Genomic DNA, 25,125 nt, shown 5'->3' on the forward strand with positions numbered 1-25,125 from the left:
GTATATCTAATATAATCGGGGGTTGTAAGTAATTGTAATTTAATTAATGACTAAGTTACAGTTAGTAACTAGGACTAGATTGTGTGAGAGAGTGAATGTTAAGCTTATAGCTTCTTGTACAAATGTTTTAGTGAAGTGTGGGTTCGAAGGTCACTACTGATAATGATTTAATAATAAAATGTATTCAATAAGGACTCATGTTTTATATTCAATATACTATACCTACACCGTTCTGCTTGCGTGTGGAGCCGTTTCACTGAGCTCAACCTGTGCAAGTTGCAAAACGTACACATGATCGGGACTGAAAATCCTCCAGGATATTGTTATCAATAAAACATTCAATTGCAAACTTTTTACACAGTTTATTCGTTCAAAAATTATACTATTGCCAAGGTTTAATTTGACAATAATGTGAAAAACCATTAGATATCGCCATTCAATGAGCGGAATCTATTGTTAACACGTTTCCGGCTCACCGAATAGAATATACATTGATTTAGTAGTTAAATATGTAACAGTGTTATATTATTATTTACTAGATATTAGTTCGTTACATTCTCATCTAATTACCGCATCATAATAAAAATAGAGACTTTATCCCACACACAAACATCAAATTGAAATTCAACTCGCAACTAGATAACTACAAATAAATTGTACAAACATTTCAAAGAACACCTTATCCAGGTTCAAAGAGAAATGTATTACATAAAATGAGATAAAAAGCTTGTAAAATATGGCCTTATACAAAAGAAACGCACATGCACACGAAAACTAATTAAAATAAATGCGAACACTAATTATAAAACTAGAATAAACTTTGGTAAATAACGAGCCCGCGTGAATAATAAATTAAGTTACATCTGTGACCGACATTACCAATTACGATAAGAGAAAACCATTTTATTTACCAAGTTTACATCGCTCATAACTTTTTAGGTGCAAAGGAACGTTTAAATCAGAGAGGGAATGTTATACAGTTTTTGCAATAATAGATCTAGAAAAACCAAACTATATGTAGGGCAAATTTATTCATTGTGACAATTATACGTTTGATGGCAAAAAATAGTCTCGTAAAATATTACAAGTGTAAAATCGTCATTAATTTACAGATAAAATGCGCAAAAAGATTCTTTGGTTTAAATTCGATCTTGTAGAAAAATGCATTCAAATTAGGTTTAAATAGCAATAGATAAAATAAATACACAGAAAAACATAGAAAATGGTTGAGAAACAAAAATTTTCTATTACATTCGTAAGTTGCCCTTACATTTCGAAAAAATTAAAACAATAAAATAATCTTGTTTACAATACATATCTACCTTATTAAGTAATATTTATAATGTTATTCAACAATTTAACTCTTTGCATATTATAATAATTATTATAGTTCCAAAATCTACAGTATGTGCCACAGTAACTAACCGATTGACGCACGGACGCACTTCAATATTACAAACATTGTCATGAGCAATAGGAACTCTTTATGAACTTAACAAGACGAGTATGAAAATTCATTAATTTTTAAGCTAAAAAACAGGACTATAGAAAATCGACCGCAATAGTCTGCAATAGATTAAGGCTAGAGTTTGCGACGGAGAAAAGTAATACAGATGTGTGAAACAAGTATGAAATAAAATAGGCATAGGTATACGAAATGTTCCATGCATCACCGGCGCGTTACGGCGGCCTCACAATATAGCCCTAACTATTTATAACTTGTAAAAATGTCATAACTTGAAACACTGAGGTGTAGAGTGGCACATTATCGTGTAGTACGATACTTACACACGCTATCTGCGCACTCCAATCAGACCACACGATACACCGATCGAACAAATAATTGAAATAATAATAATCCATGTGAACAATTTAGGTTATACTTCCAGCATTGAAATGGTAAATTTGAATGAAAACTTAGATTTACAATCTCACATTTTTACAGTATGTACATTTAATTACATTTTTATATAAAATTCCGTTTTAGTCGAATTATAATAGGGATTTGTTTGGTGCCGTGTCTCGTGGTTCTATTAGAGTACGCAACACGTTGGCGCATTGTCAAGTAAATAGAAATATATGGTTATTACAATAATCATGTTATGCTCATATCATTTGAAGCCAGTTAGTCTAAACGTTTTTAAACCCGCAATTTATTAGAGTTTCTCACAGAAATTAATGGTTGCAAAGTAAAAGTAATTTTTATAGAATAAATTAATTTTACTTAACTCCCATTACTGTATCAATGGCACTTTTGTGAATCAGGATCGAGCTATGCTTAAATATAATTATGAATAGTTGATACTCCTAATCTTTCGCCGAATCAGTAAGTATGGTAGTAAACATACATCATACTAAACCTGGCCTTTCTTTTGGACTCACATTTTAGGAAATTTACTTATCTTAGTCAGCTTAATCTCAAGAAAGACCAAATCATGGGAATCTAATATGTATCTATTTATGAAACGCTGGCTTAAATTCGCAATGTCAATTAACGGTATTGTTTTCAGATATATGGAAACAAAAGCTATATAATAGAGCTGAAAGAATATATTAAAATGTTGATTACATAGAGGAAACAATTATATTAAGTTAGATCCGCGAATAAAATCAATAAAACACCATACACAACTATCCTGGGATTGAAATTGTTGTGAACCCACCTCCGACTACTAAACCCAAACCACTTTGCCTCATATAAAAAGATTTATCGATTATTCTCTACAATAAGCACGTCAAAAAGGCTGGAAAATATCACGTTGAGCTGCGATCCTGAGTAACACGGAATCTTATAAATAACTACTACTATTTCTAAATAACCAGTTTATGCATATCTAAGGGCACTTCATAATATCCCGATAGTCGATACAATAAAAACCTTTTTACTTACGGCCATACACTAAACCAGACATTTATCAAAGTTGTGTTTGAAGTCAGTCAATTCAGCAATCTGTGATTCATTATGAAATAAGACTTAAAATAACAATGTTACATGTATGGCCGTCCTTTCTCTTATTTTTTTATATTGACCGTATAACAGTAGCAAGAACCCGATATTTTTAATTAAAACTTATTGAAACAATCTATTTTAAATACATTACAAAGAATTATTTTTGTTATATATCAGTCCATTTAACTTTTAGGACCATACTGATAACCTATTTCGGTTTTTCAATTTCATAATTTTATTATGTAACCTAAAATTTGAGTAAGTTGGGACAAGGCGGAGCGAGATACTTTAGAATTATTTTATTGCTTTTAAATAATGTACACTAATTTTATTTAGTATATTGTAATCTTTCACTTTTGTACATGATTAGCTAAAATATTCTAGCTAAAGATTGAATAAAATATAATCATTAAAGTATGTGTTCGCAGATACCTTATGATAAATATCTCCGTTTCAATCGATAGCTTATAATATAGCTCAATTTATAAGTTTGCGTTTTGAGGGTATACAAAAATGTATTTCGCAGTGCTAGCATGAATTATTTTATATTAGTTATAATAAGGCATTCGATTAGGCTGGGTATAATCCACCGTTTGAAAACTTGTGTTGTGGCGCCCCGCCCTTGTTTACTATTCGTATATATTTGGTATACACACTTAGTATAAGAAGCTTTTGTATATAAACTTTCGACGGACGGACTACTATCAACTACGTATTTATGTAAACACACACACAACACGCCAAGTCACACAACTCAACGACAAAATTGTTACATTTTAAAATCCAACGTGAAAGTTGCCAGAACACAATAATATTAAATTAAGTTTTAACTTAAAACGAGTTTACAAGACATTGTACTATGCTATCTAAATATACAAAGAACATCTGTCACGTCACATAAAATTTAAATTTCAGAATATTATCTCATTAGTTTCGTTTTTTTGTTAAATAATAGTTAATAATATAATTTAATGAAAAAAAAAACGCTTGTTTCGATCAATTCCTTCGGTAGGTAAGTTAAATATTAGGTAAACGTTATTTTCGTATTCAAATAGGAACCCCGTAACATGGGGACAACGCTTTAGTAAATACTTATAACACTCTATAATAAAAACTGAGGGCAATAGTCCTGTCTCCCTCATACTAACACTTATGAGAGAGACAAAGCTCAATTTTTACTATCTTTAAAGTAGAACTATGATTAGATTAATATAAAGGCCGAAGTCGCGTCGAGTCCATTACTCTTGGAATTGTTCGTGATTGGTTTAGTCGATTTCTTAACATAACAGAAATATCGACTAAATGTTGGGTACGGCACTACGCGGCTTCGCCTCTTTAGTAACGATCGACAATGCGCCAAACAAATTATTAGCTAACGTTAACTCTAGTATGTATTAGTTCGCACAACACTTCTGACTGCTTAACTGCAAACGTGCAGTACGTCTTCTGTGGAAAAAATAATTGAATTAATATGACGTTTAACATACAACAAAACATAATTATGGTGTAATTGTCTAACATGCTTAATCCCGGGAGAATCGAGTACAGTTTGAAGCGAATTGAGGTCGACTTAGTACTCCGAAACGCGACACTGGCGCTTATTCGTGCAGTGACACGAGTTAGAACTACACTTGACAATTAAAGACGAATAACAGTTGACCAGTACAAGATAAAGGGTTGGTTCTATAATACTATTATAGGATCGTATCTTGAACCAAATCAAAAAGACCCGATCCAATTTCGGCGGTAAGCCTTAAGACAGTAGATCAGGGTGATTAACAAAAATATCACATCCCTTCATTGGGAGAGGGAAACAAAAATATATTCAGTATGGATATAAGTCTACTCATGAAACGATACTACTACTATTACTATGTACCTCTGCAGGTCATAGGCCAAACTTAAAGTAAGGTTCCAAGAGCTCGGAGACTTCTTTGGGAATTTCTAGGTTATTCTAATAGGAGGTAACCGAAACTCCCACATTTAGTGCTCATGCTCACCAACAGCGTGATTTAATAAGGGAAGAACACCAAACTCCCCGGTCCAATCCTGAATAGACGCTTTTAAAAGGTTTGACCAGGGCAAAAAGACGTTCAACGAGTATAAGTATGGCTAGTTGTATACTCACGCTGCTATTGCGGCGTCTGCGGCGAGGAGGAGCGCGAGTGCGCGGCCAGCGACTGCTGCAGCGCGGCCGGCGTCAGCCACTCCCTGACGCAACACGCGCAACACGTTACTAACGACCACGCACTACACTACCACTACACTTACAACTAATACCATCCTTATTTATATTAACAATCAACGTTTCTATGTATGGATGTTTTATTCTTTCACGCTGCTTAAACCGCTGGAACAATTTTGATGAATTTTGGTATGGAGTTAGCTGATACAATGGGAAGAAAGGGGCAAGCAGGGACGAGCTGATTAAATAGCGGTATATGATATTTCATCAAATCTTATTTGTATGTATAGTCCGATTTTTAATTCGAGGCAGTAAAATGACATTTCCAGTGTGGCAGGTTTTTAATTCCAAATAAATAGTGATGTGTTAGAATCGATTTATTATAATCAAAAGTTAGTCGAGCTTACACTTTTTTATTCAGATATCAAATTGGCTCTGTATAAAAAAAATATATTTACGACAATTAATCAAAAGACATGCACGGTGACTGTTTTTAAATGTAAAACAAAATAATATTAATTTAAATTTATAAAATTAAAGCCAAATGCGGTGCTGGTATAAGATGAAGCACCTTACCATACAAGAAAAGTCGAGCGCGTCCAACTCCAAACTGGATGAATTCTGACATTATGCAGTGGTTGGATGAAAAACAAATTTAATATCAACTTACAATTATAAAAGCTCAATTAATAGAATAGTAAATTTTGATACATAATAAATAAAGTATGACTAAATGTCATCGTCGTAGTAAGATTTCCAAACATCACTATTGTAGCGGGTCACCCTTTTTTGTATAAATGACAGTTGCAATTGTCATTTTACTGCCTCGAATTAAAAATCGGACTTTAAGTATGTTTATATAATATTTTAAACTTTATTCATATGAATAAACTACTATTATAAATAATAATAGCGTTTTTACTATAAGAACATGTATGAAGACAACTCATAAAATTATAATTATGATGATATCATATGGGGCAGCATTCAAAACTTTTTCCAGAGTTAAATTCAAAGAAGATTACCTATTTTAAGTACTATAAGAAGACCACTACAAGACATATGTTCAGGTAGTTAACTAAAGGTAAACAATCTAGGTGTTCCTTTTTATACAAAAACATATTAAATAAATAAACAACTGATATATTTCAGTGGTATATTTCATTTGGCAATCTTTATTGTTGTTTTACGTTTGTTTTTAGTCGAGTTTTATTTTTAAAGTGAGTTTCAAGACAATAAGACACACCAAGATTGTTTACCTTTAGTTAACTACCTAAACAAATTGAGTATAGCAATTGCGAGAGCGTGCCGTCTCTCTTCCACAACTGCAATAACATTATCCCAAGAGTTGGTGGGAGAGGGATGGTGAACGGCATGTGTTACTCACTTGGGCAGGCACCGTTGCAGGAAGGGGACGCACGAGCTGACGTAGGCGAGGCGGTTCACCCACGCCGGGATGTCGCGGTCGCATAGCGCCTGCAAATTATATGTAACATTTAATCATATGTGCTTAAAGATTGTCCAAATTCAAAGAATGGTCAATCAATCTGTAGCACTGCACGACAAAGTTTGTTAGATTGTGAAATTGTATGGGGTAATCTCTGGATATACTGAACCGATTTTCAGATTTTTTTCGCCTATGAAAGGCTACGTTATTTTAGAGTAATAACAATTTCTATCAGTTTTTGCCAGTGACACTTCAAAAGCTTCGAATCAATGAAGATGCCCTTGAACTTGTTCCCCTTTTTTAAGTTCTAAAAAAATCCTACTCTACTATATCATAAACGCGAAAGTTTATATGTATGGATGTTTGTACCTCTTTCACGCGAAAACCACTAAACGGATTTAGACAAAATTTTGTACAGAGATAGTTTATTAATTTTTATACCGATTTTATGTTTCCTCGGGTTAATTTTTTGTTTGTAGCGGACGGGCCCGCGGGAAACAGGCAGTGAAGTATAACTAACTTTCGTTTCTCTTTAGAGCAGTTTAAGCATTGTATAATAACTAAAGTGTTTCAATAATCTTGGATCGCGTGTCTGTGCCCACGTGGCGTTGCGTCCGCGCATTGTATCCACAACTCATTATGTAGCCACTGAATAATTATCACTATACAGGATATTATTTCATTAGCCTAACTTTTCGCAAATAAATAACATTAGAATTAAGATTAAAACTAAAACGAAATGTTGTAATGCTTATTCCGTTATTAATTTTATACATTATTATTAATTAATATTAACTAAATTAATTAACACTGTTCTTTAGTTTAAATTATTTCGTATGTCCTATAAAGGTACTATCGAACCAAACCAAGATGGAGTAGCGATCCACTTTTATTAGAATCATTATCTGTCAATCGAGCGTAGTTCCAAATGGAATCACCGCACGAACTATCGCTAGTGTCGAGTTATACAGTACCAACACGGCCTCCGTTCGACTAAAAGGATCCCAATACGTCGGGATAAAGCGTACTAGATCGTTCCCATAGGTAAAGAGGGACGGCTCTATACAAACATATAACGTCGTCTCGCTTGCACGACAAAATAATTGTTTCAACAGCTAATTATACAAGCACTGTTAACACCCTGTATACGGTAACAAATCGCCTTATCGATAATCACGCTATTGTTAACTATAATTGACTTCCATTTACTCTCAGTTCCGTATGCCAGATAAGTTTATTCGAACGGAGGACGTATCAAACTATTTGATAAATATAGGAATGTGTGTTATCTCATTACAATTTTCCGGTGCAGATTGGTAGTAAAACATGGAGATAAGGAATTGACCGACCGACTAGCACATGGTACTATAGACGTTTCTCCGAATATGATTAAGATATTAACTCTTTGTACTAAACATAAATGGTAAACACAATACATCTTTCTAACTGAATTAAGTTTGAAGTAAGAAAATATATTCTCAATAAACGATATTCAGAAGAGCAAAACTGCGGAAAAAAACCTACTGGTTCGTTTTAAGAACATCTTTTTGACAGGTCGTAAAATTGAAATCAAGCAACTCTTTTCTTATTATAATTAAAGTGAAATCCCAGCTTAAAATCGTTCTCGTTACTTTTTGGTAAATTTCACGACAACGTCAAAAGGTTCTTCTTGGCCCGGACAGACTTAAATATACGCTAAACTGTAAGGCCTTGACTGGTTTTACTATATTACCTAAAACCTTGTATAGCCTAGAGTTTCTATTATTGCAGTAAATGAATGCCGAAATAGCATGCTTGCATATTTCAACTATACATAATTTATTATAAGTTACGTCGGCTGTCAACTTTGCTAATATATGAGACTTCGAGACGGTAAGGGTTGTGTTGCAACATTAAAGTTATGAATATTGTAAAAAGTTTTTAATGTTAATTTTAATGACTTACCAAACAGAATGCTGATGTGAAGTGATTACAATTATTGTTCATAAGGTGATATCTGAAAAATAAAAACATTTGTTTAGATATTTTATTACAAAAAAATAATATTATCACGGACGGTAGGTTGTGCAACAATAAGGCTAAAATAAAATATTCAGGTCTTTCAGGAAATAAACCTCAACCTCAGACGGACTCGAACCTAGGCCTCCTGGCTGTACATTACACTGCTTTATAATTACAGATAACCGAAAAAAGGTTTTCTTAGATAAGGCATAATTATTATCATTAGGAGGTTTTAACCTCCTAGTTTTTAAATAAAAATCTGTTTTATGAAGTCATTTTTCAATTTGTTATGATATTTCCCGTTCTTTTTTTTTTCGTTTAATTCTTATATTAATTACACCAAAAAAACTCTTACGGAGCCCTCTGACGGTAAATAACTAAGCACTAGTATTTTTCTGTTTATACGATTACAATTTACATTGAAACATATAAAGTACTCAGATGTGAATGCTTGCGTGACAGATATAAACTACAGTTCATAAAACTTTTTATATGCGTCCAGTTAAACAATAGAAGTGGCAATAGTAGAGATACAAGCATGCAGTCATGAGCAGAAACATGCATACACGATCAAATAGTACAAGTCGAGATTTTATAAAATGGTTTTTATCCAACGCAAAAAGATGGTTTACAAATTTGACGTGATTGTTTGTCTGTGGCATCATAGCTCCCGAACGAATTGTGCTATTGTTTGTTTTTGTAGTATTTGCTGAAGAATTTTGTGGCATGGCTTTGTATGCTCAAGGTACAGGTTCGATGCCAACGCAGGCAAAGTATCAAAGTTACATTGAACAAGTCATTTAGTTAGTACTCTCATACTAGTCTAAGAGACCACAGACAAACAATGAAGGAAAACGTGAGAAAACCTGGATTTCATATATTAATGTGCCAGCGTGGTGATCAATGCTCAAACTATCAACGAAGAGGCCTGTTAGCCAGTGCCCAGCAGTGGGTCGTATATAGGCTGGTATTATAGACTGCAATTATTTAACTAAGGCTACATCATTTTTGCTAATGACTGTACATACATATCTACATTATAGACAACAATAAGCCCGTCTGTTTGTACGTGTGATCTCGATAACCTTTCGACAGATAACTCGTCGCCATTTTCATAACCTTGGGAAGTGTCAGTGATCGTAACAAAATAATTAATTATGTCGTTCTTGATCGGTATTTGATATTTAATTATAAATCGCACATGAAGATGTGAAAGTTTTTGATATACGACGATTTCAATTTCAAACGAATATATAACGAAATAAATTCCAAAACTGGTTAGAATTGTGATTATTTCCTCTTATTATGGAATAATAATTTTGTAAGAATCACCTTATTTTGTTTCCGATTCATTTGTTGTGTATTCAAGATATTAACGATCATCGAATATTTTGAAAAAAAAAAATCTACATACATTGTACTATTTCACCTCACATATTCTCAATACATAATAGTAGATTTCGAGTCCGTTTCCAAACTAAAAAATGCTTAGAAACATTACCCCTCTGACGAAGTCGGGTAAAGGGTCCCCCTTTACCGGTACCCTTTACCCGACTTCGTCAGAGGGTAAAGGTATATTATTATGTAAACATACCTGTCACCTCGGAACTGCTTGCCTAGTTCTGTGACTAACCTCCGCACCTCCTCTTCGCTGAAGTCTGTGTACCCTATGTGCACGCTCTGTCTGCAATGCAAATAAAAACATTACGATTATTAACAACAATAGAGGCTGTATGTGAACGTGTTTCGACATTCTTCTCAGGGTAGTCAAATAGGAAATGTCGACTACAGCGTTCTCAAAAAAAAAGAAGACATGTAAATGTGATGATATATCCTACTTACAGAATAAATGATTTCATTTCATTTCATTTCACGTCACAAGTCCCGCGCACCCTTTCTTATGAGGAGTGAGGGGGTTACACCTATCCCTTGAGAAGGAGTCCAAAGGACTAGAACCATCTAGAGTGGCGCAGAGTAGTCGCGAGCGATCCCGTGACTCTGGCTAAAGCAGTAGAAGGGCCCCGGGATGGTTTTAGTCGGTGGAAGTCCGACATATCCCCATGCCGTGCCCTCGACGTGGTTTGAAAACTGAAGTCATTAGTTTCATTTCAGTATAAAGCCAGCCATACCTGAAGCGGAACTGCTCGCCAAGTTCCCGCTCGTCGCGCGGCGTGATCTCGAAGACGCCGGTGAAGGCGTACGGGTGCCCGCCGTACGCCCACTCCGAGCCGTGCACCTGCACGCCGCTGTGGAACACGCCCACGCCCGCGCCCGCCGTGTACCTGGCCAACAGGTTCCACTATATACCTACTTGTATGATTACTATACTAATCATTAGGAAGCGGTGAAGGGTGGGCGAAACTGGGTGCTGTCCAATGTAACCTGACTTTCAAAAAGTGCTACTTAGTAGCCTAATTTGAATAAATGACTTTTGATATTGATTATAAGCCTTACAGATTATAAGCCCATAATTGAACCTTTGGAATTGCTGGGCAAATACCACTTTTCATACGCATTCCGCATTACAGAACAGTCCAAATCATCATTTAGAGAGGAGCGTAGAATCAGACTGGATGTTGTATAATACACGTGGTTAGGTTAGTTTTTAATGTTACTAAACAAAGGTAAACTATCTTGGTGTCTTTTTTCTAAAAACTCAATTTAAGAATACAATGCGACTTAAAACCATTACACTTGCGAAAAGTGGTCAAAGATTGGGTAAAGACACATTTTGGGTCGTTGTGCTAACGGAATAAGTAAAAACAATAAAGCTGCGGCCTCATGGAGTCGCTCGTCGCCCGCATGCAGCGGAAAATCTGGTCATATGACCCCATATTAAATTTCCCGTCTTTAAAGCCATTCTTGGTTAAAAAAGAACAAGTTCCTATCTAATTTGAGTATAAGTAGTAGAGTAATCTCGACTCACCAGTTGGTCCAGTACATGTCGTATACGTTGAGCACGACGGCGGCCTGGCCGGGGCGCGGCGCCCGCTGCTCGCCGCGCCGCGACAGCAGCGACATGCACGACGGGAACATCGCGCAGATGCCGCACGACTGAACGCAAACAACACGAATATTATGAACTACCCTCACTCTGTCGAACTTTTTAAAGATGATCATTGAGACGTTTGGGTTGCCAGCCTTTTATCGAGTATCGACAAATTGTAATGCACTGGATTATATTATGATATGGGCGATTAAGACGAAATAGTAAGGGACAATAATCTTGTAAAATCTGCTTTGGATGAATAACTTTGGCCAGCGTTGTCAAATAACAGTAAATATATCATCTGTTATTTGAAATTAAGTAGCCAATCCAGGCACAGCCCATACAATACAAAGAGAGAGGTTCGCAAGTCAATTATATAATCTTTAAGGCTTGGATAGGATTTTAAATACATACTTGAGAACTATACAAATGTTTAAAATGTACACAAACCGAATCGAAATGACATGCATGATTGACTCAACTAACGGCCGCTTTCTATATTCGATCTCAATCCCTAATTTACGGATCGAGATTGACATTTGAATCCATTTTCAACTTTTAGTGTTTCTATAACCGATCCATGGATCGTTTTCTCGATCTTTTTCTTCAATCTATCTTTGGGAGGGCGGATCGAGATTTTAGATTGGTATTTAAATGAAAGTGACAGTTATGCGTTTTCTATAACCGATCTCTGGTTTTGACAAATCGATTTTCGACGTTTTTGATCTATAATCGCGATCCCCAAATTTTTACGGATTGTACTGAGAAATCTGTGAAAATGGAAATATTTTCAAGTGATAGTGATAGCGATCAAAATCTGTCCTCAAAATTTGTAATTGTGATTGTGATGTATCGAGTGGCTGTTTTTTTTTTCTGTACTTTACTTGTAAACGGGGGTCAAGGATTTAAGCTGAAGACCAGCGCTCAGTAATTCTTTTGGATTGCTAAGCATAAGCTGACGCTTAAACTTTTTTTCTTTCGGTTTTATAGTTTTTGTGTACTAAGTACACTTTTACCAATATCTGTAATACTGGAATCAATAGATAACGATTATAATATTCTCGTTTTGATTTATTTATTTAAAACCATGAAGTATCATTACAGGGTTTACCCTAATGCGACAACTGAGAACTTAAACTAAACAAAAATTGCAACACATTACATTATTAAAAACACATAAACACGTCAGTCTGATTTTGAAGAAGTTGGTGGTGTGGAGAGCTCTTTTAAGAGGTGCTTTGGCGAGCAAATTTGTTCTCGCTGTAGGTGCGGGCTTCGCCGCCGCCACACGAAGCGGTCCGGTACACACGCTCAAGCGCTGCAATACTTCCGGGTGATTCTCCACTCCACGAAGCACCTTCACCAAGAAGACGACCAGTGCAAACTCTCGTCTCATATACAGTTGATCATTGCCAACCATGCTCAGAACAAACAGAGTGGGATCCATGAGTAGGTAGAACGGATACACCCTATACAGTTTCTTGTACAGATGGCGCGTGAACTTATTCTGAACGCGTTCGAATATTGCCGCTGTATTCTATTCTATAACTGAGACAGCGGAAAAACAAACAACAAATAAACTTGCGATTTTAAAATATATTATGTTAATGTCAAACTGACTGACAACTTTTGGATTGACTGACGTTCCGTTGCTGGTCAATAAACGTTTATTGTCGTTTATGCTTTTTCTAATCTTGAGGTAGAATTACAGAATTTTACCGCTACGACTTCCCAATCATTTATTTTTGTATTTTGTGCACTTTCTAGTGATTATACATAAAATAGATAAGCTTTAAGAAAAAAGTCACCATTTTACTCATTAATAATCGCTGAAGTACTTTTTCTGCACATGCGTAAAACAAAACGTTTAGCAGGGCGATCTATCCGTTTTTTTTTCGATGGATTTCGAGACGAGATCGATTAATGAAATGCAGATTCAAGCTCAATCGAGGGATTGAGTAAAATCTGGATTGATCGGAATCTTAGATTCGGGATCGAATATAGAAAGCGGCCGTTAATCTAGCAACAGTTCCTTGTAACTCAGTTGATACATACTGAAAAGTTTATAAATCTAGACATACAAAATAGTGCAATAATTAAAAATAATAGAAAACATAACAGAAGTTTCACAAATTAACATATACGGAACCAACAACTTAGCAACAGACAGTACGGTCGTAATTAAAAAAAAACTCAACAACTGGCTATTACAAACTGAACCTCAAATCACATGAAAATTCCTTTTTTTTTATCTTACAGATAAATAATATTATACAAGTCTTAATGCTGATGACATCGCTCAAATGTATGAAAGTGATAGGCTGACAGGTGCAAGTCACGGTGACTTGGCAAAAATGAATGTCAGTTCCATACATTTTAGCGTTTTCTATCATACATAAATAGTTGCAGAAATATCACTTATTGGGAAGTGTTGGATAAATATAACGTAAATATAAAAACGTTTGTTGTTGACTCCTAAAGTACTTAACCGATTTAAATCAAATTTGCAGACTGTGTACAATTTGATCGAAATTGAAAGATAGCTTTTATCTCAAATTATAGTCGCAATATTCTTTTATTGCTAATATTTTCTTAGAGGCAGTATGAAATTCGCCAGTTCAGTTAGTTTAAGTATAGATATAGAAACTTTACCTTGAAATGCACAAGTACTTTGATTGCCGACTTATAACTTACTATAATAGTGTACGCTTACGTATAAATAAATAATGCGATTTCTAAAATTTTACGCACGTCTATTGTAAAACTAAGATTTAAGTTGAATATGATTTATTATGCTAATACATAATTAGTATGTTTTTTAGTTTTTAAGACCGTACACGTGGCTTTTCATCATATTGTTAAACATAGGAGCAAGGAGGTTTTGTTTGATGGCAGAATTTCATAACTCTTGCCGAAACGTATTTTTGTACGGCTTATAGACATAAACAGCTTATTATAACTCTATAAAAACTTATTTTATTTTATCGTTTTATTTTCCGTAAATCAAGAACATTTGTCATAATCAAACAATGATAGGTTCGATAATTATTAAAACTTTTGTTTTTTAATCAAACAATTCTCTAAACACAATAACATTTTCATGTGACCGTGTAACAATAATTCGCGCTGAAATTACTTACGATACAATCAAATGTAAACCGTAGTCCTTATCCCCGTATCCAAGCCAAAGTGCTTCAAATAACAAGATTATTTGACCATTATTCATATCAAGTGAGTCATTAAACTGATTACGGCCGTAGACAACCTTATCGGAGTTGTGTCAATAAAGACATGAAAGTGAACTTTGATAATGTCTGGTATCAGGCGACGTTGAGCCGAATACTACAGGAATGACTATCAAGAATCCATACTAATATTATAAATGCGAAAGTATCTGTCTGTCTGTCTCGCTTTCACGCCAAAAATACTGAACCGATTGCAATTAAATTTGGTACACACTACACAGATTGTCTAGACCCTGAGAGGGGAACTTTTTAACTAGAAAAAAGATCTTTAAGGGCGGGTAATGGGAGTCGGGTTTGTACGACACTTTTTTTGCAATGGACTACGGCTCAGAATTTTGCTTAGATATTGTTTTTTTTTAAGTCAAATAAGAAGTAACTCTGTCTGTGTCTCTGTGAACTAAAATTCACGCGAACGGAGTCGAAAAAATATTTTTGGAATAAATTTTTTGTTTTTATTTTTTTATAATTTGGCATTAAAAATACATACAACTAGAAGTAATTTATTAGGCAAGACAACGTTTGCTGGGTCAGCTAGTCTAATATATAAAATTCCCGTGTCACGATGTTAGTTACCCTACTCCTCCGAAACGGCTTGAGCTATTTTTATGAAATTTTGTATACATATTGGGTAGGTCTGAGAATAGAATAACATCTATTTTTCATAGCCCTAAGTAGCGTTGCCAGGCGTCCGGATAAAGCCGGACATAGTTAGGCTTTTGATTGCATGTCCGGCTAAAATAAACGGTGTCCGTCTTGTCCGGCTTTTGTTAGGCTTTTTACGATAAGTAAAATGATGAAGTTATTTTTTTTTTTTAGTTAAAAATGTCTTATTTGTTCATAAATGTTTAATTATCTTGCATTTAATTTTATTGTGCAACTCAAAGAGAAAAAGCTTTTATTTTAATAATCAAAAACACCTGATTTTACATAAAAAAATTGTCGTACCTAAATTCTCAATAATATAGGGTGTCTGGATTTTTTAACCAAATCCGGCCAAACTGGCTGGTCTGTCCGGCTATTAGGTTTGGCGACCTGGCAACGCTAGCCCTAAGTGATAAGGCTTGTTCACACTAAAAGAAAATATTTTATTTTTTGGACGAAATTGCTTGTTTTTTTATTTTTTTATAATGTGGCATTAAAAATACATACAACTAGAAAAAAAAATATTCTGCAAAACAACGTTTGCTGGGTCAGCTAGTCAATTTATAAGCAGACGATAAAATACGGGATCAGAGAGAGATGGTAGTAAAAGGTTGTCACTTCCGGCAAAGATTCCCTAAGGTAGAGAAGATGGGATATAGCCATGAGCATTAGAGCGGTCTGAAGATCTGTGAAGGTGAACGGCATGCCATTAAAAGTACCAAATTTTCGAACGTTTAACGAAAGGGGTTTTGAGGCCGCGTCAGAGGAAATCAACACTCTTCTGCGATGACCAGCTGGTTACTCTTTGCGTTTCTTAAGAGCGTCATATGAACATATGACAAAGCATAGAAGAGATCGACCAAAGAGGGGCGTAGTCCAAAAGTTTCCTTCACACTATACGAAGCTGTGAATGGGATAAGAAGACAGGACTTTAACAACAGCAAGGAGTATTTATTGCAAAAATGTCTACGACCCCGTTGTGATGATGTTTCGTATCCTCAAGCAACAATCTAACTCCGAGGTCTCTATATGAAGGTCAAAACGATAGAACGAATACTTAACGACTCTTAAGTTCAAAACAGCTATAAATTATAATTATCTGTAAATATTGCATCATATGGTTAAAAACGTAAAAAATACAGACACTACAATAATGTTTGAACCTAACTAACCATTACAAATGAATTCATTAGTGGAGTCTTATCTAAAGCTCAAAGTGAATCTACAAATTCCGCGAAACGTGTTATCATTCATGAATTAGTTATTACAGAGAGTTCCGAATTTGGAGTCAGTTTCATGAAACTAAACTATGAACAAACAAGTACATGAGTTCGGTCTAACTATCTATCAAAACAAATGAGTGTAAGGTATTAAAACTTACAATGAAGACGAACATTGAGGTGGCACTTGTACCAACCCGGGGTCGGCGGGAAACTGATCTGAATCTTCCATACTTGCAATAGGATAAAAAATAGGCTGATATTATTACATTATACAAGAAAAAAAGTCCATGTAAAATTTCTTTACAAGATATAACATAGCAAACTGCTATAGTGATCTAAGTATTGGAAATATAAAACGAAATATGGAACTGTATCAACGGAAAACTAATAATCAACTGCTGACTACCAATACTGAAGAGGTCTCTGAACAACACCACTCTCATATTCAAAATCGGGAAAATTGAAGGCAGACAAAATACATTTCTCCCAACATTAATGCTAATTAAATTTTTCTAACATATGAACCTGACAAGTCAAAGTCACGTTTCTTATCAAATGTTTCGCAAAACGCATTTTCATACTTTTGTAGCTTTCCATTAGTTTTCTTTACTAGTGCGATGTAACATTCTCTAAGCCTTCAGACTTAACAACATATGCTCCACTTGTTAAGGTACTATAAGTGGTTAACAAAATTTGGTGTGTGTTTTAGTCCAAAACTTCACTTTCAAAATGAAAGGGGACTTAAGTCCAGTTTTAAACAACAATACCACTGAAATATATCAGTCGTTCATTTATTTCATGTTTTGTTTCAAAAGACACAAAGATTGCTAACTTTCTTAAGTACCTAAACCAATGGAGCCTTATAAATGAAGTTTTCCATATTTTATTTTTTGCTAAATCCCTTTGAGACCTGAAAACAACAAAGGTTGCGAGTTAAGATGTTCTTCTAATTAAAAAGATATCATCTTCAATGATACTTAAAATAACAATATTGGTTGTCTCGTAAGGCCGATTTGATCAGTGAGTAAGCTATAGAGAAGGCTCCTTGTTTTTATAGATGTTGCAATTTGAGTAATGGGTATTTGGTCCAGATATTCCGTATGCTGAGGATTTGGGCCAAATATTCGAACTCTAACTAAAACTAGTTTTAGAGTGATTGGTTTCAAGCTGCTTACTCGAATTTAGAACTTTGTAGGTAGTATTCAGTTTATAGTACATTTATTATTCTCAAGGGTTCATAATTCACTGCGTTTTTTTCTTCGGTAGATATTTTATACGCTGCAAATTTTTATAAGCGGTTGATTATGAATTTTCAATCATGCTCAAATATTTTTAAGACAAAAATATGTTATTCTTAAAATAATCTCTTCAACATGAATGCGAAATTAACAAATGCATTCGCAATGGACACAAACAAATGTCGTTGATGAGTACTGTTCGTGAGACTTCCCTTGGCGCGATTCTTAAATGTCTAATTCTTAAATCTTAATACATTCTAAGTTTCTGCTACAAACACAGGCGGATCATTTTTAGACTGACAGAATGATGCTTGTGAATTAGACGCGACGCCACGACGAGACGTCTGTTAGAAATTTTCGTAAATTGTCAATAGCTACGGAACGAGATATACTAGGATTGCACATCCCGACGAGATTTTACGATCGAAGTCGTTAACCCACATTTTTCGATATTGAAATGCATATGCGATGTATTTCCGTTTATTCCAGTAAGTGCCGTTTATTAACCTTTAGCCGTTCTTTTAATAGCATATAATTTATCTTTGTGCTATTAAGTACCTATTCTTGGTAGTTAGATTTTAATAGTGATAAATTACTTTGTCTGTCAACGTGGAGATTTCTTTACTGTTTTATAAAGAGTAAATTTACATACCCCTCTTAGATATGATTGGTATTTGGATTTGTGTCAAATGTATTTTAAGGAAGGGATACACGGGTCGATGGCAAAACCAGATGAATCCTAGGCGCTTTTGTTCAACAGTTATCCCTTTCTCATGCATATAAAGCTGATATTTAAAGACCCTATGCAACTGAAGCCAAAAAGACTAAAACACTAAACAGTTAATTGTGAAAACAATTTATCTGGTCAACGTATGATAAGGAATGTTTAATTGAAATCATTGATAATAGAGAAATTGAGTATCTGTATAGTATTTATAGATCTTTTGTTCGACATCCTTCAATCGCAACAGTTCAAATCATCAAAATGGCCTACGAAACATCAACAAACAGAGCACTGCAAGAGTCCAAACTTGTCCTGGGTGCAGCGCCAAGAAATATATAGTCAAGTATTGTTTTTGTGGAAACGAGAGATATACACGGCGTAGAGCGGCGTCTCCCTCCCACAGTTCTGACTTGGATGTAATAGCTGATGACAGGCAGAAGACACTGTTAAAAACTTTGTTATTTTGTCAGACGACTGAAAGTAAAAATAATGTTTTATTTTTTCTTTTATGTTCTTGAATTTTAGTAGGTAAGTTGTCTAAAGAATGTTGTTTGATCTGTCGTTATGTTTTTGTTATTAAAAATAAATATTGATGTTTATACTATTGTTATAAACGGTTCCAGCTTTGTCAATTACTTGGAATGTTTATTCATAAAAGCAGTTTAAGTAACGTGTTACTTGGTAGAAACATTCCTGTCTAGGATTCTTGCTGTGTACCGCGAGTAGGTCACGAATGTATTCCACTTTACTATGTGATAAAAATATAGTTAAGACACTTTCGGAATCAGTTTTTAGTCACTAGCGTATAAAGTGTCTAAAAATCTAAATTGTCTTAAGCAGAACGGATGCAGGATTTTGAATGAAGCAGTTGATACATATTGGTATTTATTAAAAAGTTATGCTGCATGTCAACTAAGTGAGCCAAGATAGCATCCGAATGGAGTCAGACAGACCATAGTAGACCATATGGGTTCCGGAGAAAATGGCGGGACGAGATCGATTCCTAAATTACATAGGATGATACAACATATTGTATCATAGGTATAGAAGAAAAAACAAAATAAGGTGTGAGGCTTTCGTCCAGCAGTGAAACACAAAGGAATTAATAATAATAAAATATTTTCAGTTAGAAGTTACTATGATAAGCGCGGTTAGAGACAGACCGATCAATCAAAGGCTATTTATAGTCCAGTGAAGCACTCATATCGGTCAAGTAAAACTTGGTAAGGAAGGGTAACTCTACGTACATCAAACTTTAATTATAAGCAAAGGATTTTTGTTGTAGGCTATTGACGAAAGAATGAGATATTGAGCTCCAAAGTCACAATACATGCGAGTAATATTTGAAGTCCACGAGAAGTAGCCCTAATATAAGAAGTAGCCGAAATGAGAAGTGGCCATAATGAGAATTAGTCCATTAGGGAGTCGGTTGCCACAATGAGAATTAGCCGTAATGCGCCTAAACCCAAATTTTCACTATTTAACTTACTCAACTAACTAACTAACTCTTTAAGTATGAGTTGCTGCTGTGAAAGCGAGATGACGTCTACGCAGTATAGACTGCCGTCTCTTTACATTATACATGCACGCCGGTGTAGGTTGATACCGACGCAAGTGCAGTACCACTATAATTTTTTCAAATTTATGTGTACTTATTGATCAATCTAGGGCATCACTGACAAACGGTGATGGAAAACAGTGAAGAAACCTGAATCCAGATATTAGAATTTAAAATGGCTAACACGCAATGAGGTAGCGTGGTGATCAAAGCTAAAAACCTTATCTATATGGAATTAGGAAAGTTTCCTGCTGTGGGACGTATTTAGATTGATAGAATTACATATACACTTTATAATAAATTATATTGGAGCTCTAGAGCAAAAGCTTAAACACTCAAAGACTCGTAAGCCTTATACGTGACAAAGGCACGTAGCGTGCAATCTGACACTTGGCTGGAGAGCCGAGTGCGGTGCGCCGTGCGCCGTGTCCACGCGATTTAACTAATGTAGCCGTTTAGTAGCACTGCCTTTACTAAGAAAGTATTCATGAAAGAAACCTATTTTAATCAAAAGTTTTGTATGGTTCCGTACCATATATGTATTCTTGTCTTTGTAACGTTAACTTATTGTCGTTTTAAAAGCTGTAATAACCTCTGGTGTTTATTACAGTTGTAAAGATAGTCATGAAAATCTTTTAGATATTAAAGTTTTGGTTTGGTTTAAATACGAAAATAAACCCTGGTCACATTACACACCATCTATAGACATTGGAAATTCATGTAATCTGAACTAATATTGCATGTTAAGTTTGTGAATCTGCATGGGATATTCTCGAAAACTACTGAAACCGATTTTGAAAATTATTACACCAATTGACTGTCACCTAAATTATGAGTTGTACATATATAGTCTCAGTCATATTAACCGAAAACCACTCAAAAAATAGGCATTCGGCAAAGACATAGTTTAACTACAATTAAAAAGTATTACAAAACAATTTATGACGTTTATAAACGCGATTTATAATTATACACATTTTACTATTTACCTTTAGTTATACTTTACACAATGTTATCGGTGTTTTATATATTGTAAAGCCTTAATTAAATTATTAGAACGAATTTGGTACTTTTGGAAACTTATTAACGAAATATCGTTAATTACTAAGTAGTGGTTATGGTGGTAAAAGTAGAGGAGAATTTTAAAGTAGTTTTAATTTACAATGTAATATCAAAGAGAAGAATTTTCTTTTAATGTACATTACATTACAGTTCAATTTTTAAAATTAAATTAAATTAACTATTGCATACCACGATTATAATCTATTAATGATGATGTATATTATAGAATTAGATAATTATTTTAATGGAACTTGTCCGGCCCAGCAAAAGTAGGAAAGAAGAGGACTATGCTTGCTCTTGCCCGCTGGCCCGCTACGAATCGAAAATTATTTATCGCATGGGTACAGGTTCCGGGTTATAAACTATCTGTGTACCAAATTAGGTCCTGAGGTATTTGTTTGATAGAGTAACAATTCCAGATAAAGAAACTCTCATGTTTATACTTAAAATTAAAAAAGCTATTGTACTGTTATCAATAGAAGTCGGTTAACACAATTACATTTCGAAAAGCACCTATCATCATTCCCCTGCCCTTATCTCAATTATTTTATTTGGGGTCGGCGCAACATGTCATCTTCTTCCATACCTTCCTATCGGCCGTCATCTCACACGAAACACACTTTACAGCCATATCGTCTTTCACACAATCCATCCATCGTTTCTTTGGTCGTCCTCTTCCCCTATATCCATCCACATCCATGCTTAACGCCTTCCTTACCACATGATTTTCATTCCTCCGCATAACATGCCCATACCATGACAGCCGGTTACCACGTAGTTTCTCTGTAACCGGTGCCACTTTCAAACTTCCCCTTATATACTCATTTCTTACTCTATCCGCTCTCGTAACACCACACATTCCTCTTAACATTCTCATCTCTGCTGCATGCAATTGTCTTTCATTCATCCCTTTTGTCGCCCAGCACTCTGATCCATACAAGACAGCAGGTCTGACAATGGTCTTATAGATCTTCCCCTTAAATTTAAGGGGAATGTGGGGGTCACAAATCGTTCCCGTTACCTGCCGCCATTTCATCCATCCTGCGTTAATTCGGTGCTTAACCGCCCGATCTATTTCGCCATCGCTCTGAATGAATGAACCAAGATACCGGAAGTCGGAGCAGACTGGAAGGCGCACACCATCAAGCTTTATAGCTTCAGGACTGGAGAGACCGCCGAAATCGCAGAACATGTATTCTGTCTTTGTTCTGCTGATTTTCAAGCCCACACTCTCCAGCTTCTGTTGCCACACCTCCAATCTGCTCTGGATCTCGGGTCCATTTTCCCCAACCAGAACAATGTCATCGGCAAACAGCATGCACCAGGGTGCCTCTTCCTGTATGTCTGCCGTAAGGGCATCCATAATCAGCAGGAAGAGGTAAGGGCTTAATGCCGACCCTTGGTGCAAGCCCACTGCCACACTGAACTGGTCGGAGTTGCCAGCAGACGATCGGACGTATGTACAGGATTGACTGTACATAGCACGAATTAACTCCACATACTTTCCAGGCACACCTTTCTCGAAAAGCAACTGTATTTTTTTTTATTACACAAAGGCTTTTATTTCATTAAGCTTCGATAACGTAAAATAAACCTTCACTATAAAACCTAACAAAAACATGGTTAATTAAGTATTAAATTGTGTATAATTAATGTGCTTGATAAGTAAATAAAGTAAGAAAATGTGGAGGTACAGTCGCCACACAAAGTTAATGAATACAAATAAAAAATGATTGATGATTCAATATGTATTAATGTTATGAAAATATAAACAGCATTAATACATATTTACTAATCAAAGAGAAAAAATAATTTGCTCTGTTTATTATAATTGTGTGGATCTAGTCAGTATTAGACAGCATTACGATAGAAAACTTGTGTCATCAACTCTTGTCGCCGACTGTACTTGAATTCTAAACTTTTAGTAGAACGCTGTTTAGGTCGTTCCGTTATCGTTTCAGAGGGTCTACCACCATGTCTTAAACTAATATTAGAATGGTTGTGGAAGCGTGACAGCGCTATACTCGGCGTAGAGCGGCATCTCTTTCCCACACCCGTGACTAATATTACTCTAAGACGTGTTGCTAAGACCCCAGGTCGCGAATGTAAGCATTAATTTTATGTGTTTATTATAAACTTACTCTTAGGTCACGCTATAAAGAATATTTCGTTTATTTCCTTACTGTAAATACTTCATTCTTTTTATTCATAAATTTTTGTACCACGATTTGAAAATGAGTCCTTTTTATGGTCCAATCGCCTAGCAGACGGCTATGGCTAATTATGAAATTAAGTATTAAAATAAAATGTAATAAAAGAGGATATTACTATTTTTAGCGAATTAGCTCAATTTTAATTATGGGTAAAAATTTACATTTAAAAAAACAATAATTAAAACTGTTGACAATATAATTATAATATTTCTGTATAGAAAATAAAAGTTTAATATTCCCACGTCATAAATCAAAAGAAGTATAACATTTTGCAACAATAGAAACGGGAAACTAATTCAAAGCGCTCTTAACGAACCATTGTTATCTCACACATTATCTAAAGGTCAAATCGACTAATACATCCTATTTGAACTAGATAACGTTAAATCGAATCAATAAATAAAGTACTTTTAGTCGGTTTTGACAGAGCTGTAAAATACGCTAAAAACTTCGATTAGATCGGAATAAAGCTAAAATAACTTCTTCCAACTTTAAGATTGTACCACATAGGTGACATTTATTTATTTTACCAATAAATAATGTTCATGCCGATCAACAATTAACGAACCATACAATATTACACAAACATTTCCTCAAAACGTTTCTCGCTAAATCTAAGATCAAATTAAACTCGCAAACGAATTACCGTCATAGTCGGGCAACATTTATCAACAAAGCACAGGAAATCGCACACACGTGTCCATATAAACACCGAAATAAAGTCTCCTTGTGTTCGGGCAAATACTTCGGATGTACTGGCTCACCATTGACTGTATGAAATCATGAGTGAACTTTAGGGAGGGTTCACACCGCCCCAATAATGGACGCTAGTAGCACTGGCCACCTAGCTACTAGGTATACTTCTAATGCCCATTTCGTTTAGCGTTTTTTTTTAGGTAATATATGCCTTTAAATACCGAAAAATATTTATAAGTTTCATAGCCTTAACACTAACGAATTACACTAACAAAATTTTCCTTTCTATGGGTAAAATCATTTTCGGAATGGGCTTTCATGTCAATAAATAAGTCATATTTCTTCCTAACATCCCGTTACTAAACGAATGCAACAACGATAACGCCTGTAGAAAATACAACGGAAAAAAAATGTGAATGATTTTTGAATTTTACTTTCATTTTGCAACTTCCACAACAGCTTTACCATTTTATAATCTTTATAAGCGTCGAATGAACCAGTTAAACAGAATACAAACAGTACTCAGAACAGGGATAAAGCAAGTACTTGTTTGTCAATTTACTAGCGCGAGCGTACTGGTCTGGTGTAAACCTGCCTTAAGCTGCATATGTCAGTGATCTGGGACAGTCTGTCTGTCCGTTAATTCGAGATCATGACCCGACGGAGCGGACATTCGGACTGCATGATTATTGTGCATTGTAATTAATTCTTAAATGCCAGGGTAATATGCTTCTAAGTGTGTAAGGTGTCGGGGTCAGGTGAACTTAGAAAAAGTTAATATTATTTTAGTTCAGATTGGCTTAGTTAATTCATTATACACATACTAATATCCAGTGCATAAAGTTTCAATAAAATATATTTTATTATACAAGTATGCGTACAAGTTTAATAAAAATTAATTACATAAAATCCTGCAAGTGACTACACGTGTCTGCATATTAATTCCAAAGTT

General features: G+C 34.9%; 1 protein-coding gene across 3 annotated transcripts; it reads right to left on the reverse strand.

Moving 5' to 3' along the window:
* Positions 1-3,183: 3,183 nt before the first annotated feature.
* On the reverse strand, positions 3,184-24,984 carry LOC113506779 (deubiquitinase DESI2). Of its 3 annotated transcripts, none has more exons than XM_026889616.1 (8): positions 24,124-24,984; positions 11,510-11,637; positions 10,713-10,865; positions 10,178-10,267; positions 8,527-8,578; positions 6,523-6,611; positions 5,079-5,161; positions 3,184-4,396 (listed from the first exon to the last, which is right to left on the reverse strand). In XM_026889616.1, exons 1-7 carry the CDS (start codon positions 24,127-24,129, stop codon positions 5,083-5,085), a joined length of 597 nt encoding a protein of 198 aa, XP_026745417.1. In that variant the 5' UTR covers positions 24,130-24,984; the 3' UTR covers positions 3,184-4,396; positions 5,079-5,082. The 3 variants fall into 3 exon arrangements, with proteins under 3 accessions (XP_026745417.1, XP_026745416.1, XP_026745418.1); XM_026889615.1 differs by lacking the exon at positions 24,124-24,984 and adding an exon at positions 16,841-16,998; XM_026889617.1 differs by lacking the exons at positions 3,184-4,396; positions 24,124-24,984 and adding an exon at positions 16,841-17,000 and having other exon boundaries at positions 5,081-5,300.
* Positions 24,985-25,125: the final 141 nt, after the last annotated feature.

Source organism: Trichoplusia ni (assembly GCF_003590095.1).
Source record: "Trichoplusia ni isolate ovarian cell line Hi5 chromosome 24 unlocalized genomic scaffold, tn1 tig00002943_group23, whole genome shotgun sequence".
NCBI classification, from domain to species: Eukaryota; Metazoa; Arthropoda; class Insecta; order Lepidoptera; family Noctuidae; genus Trichoplusia; species Trichoplusia ni.

Excerpts from the sequence above, each read along its gene's own strand:
- LOC113506779 (XM_026889615.1), bottom strand. Across the intron at positions 8,579-10,177 it reads AAGCAGTTCCGAGGTGACAG|ATATCACCTTATGAACAATA; the intron begins GTATGTTTACAT and ends TTTATTTTTCAG. Across the intron at positions 5,162-6,522 it reads CTGCAACGGTGCCTGCCCAA|GGAGTGGCTGACGCCGGCCG; the intron begins GTGAGTAACACA and ends GTGTTGCGTCAG.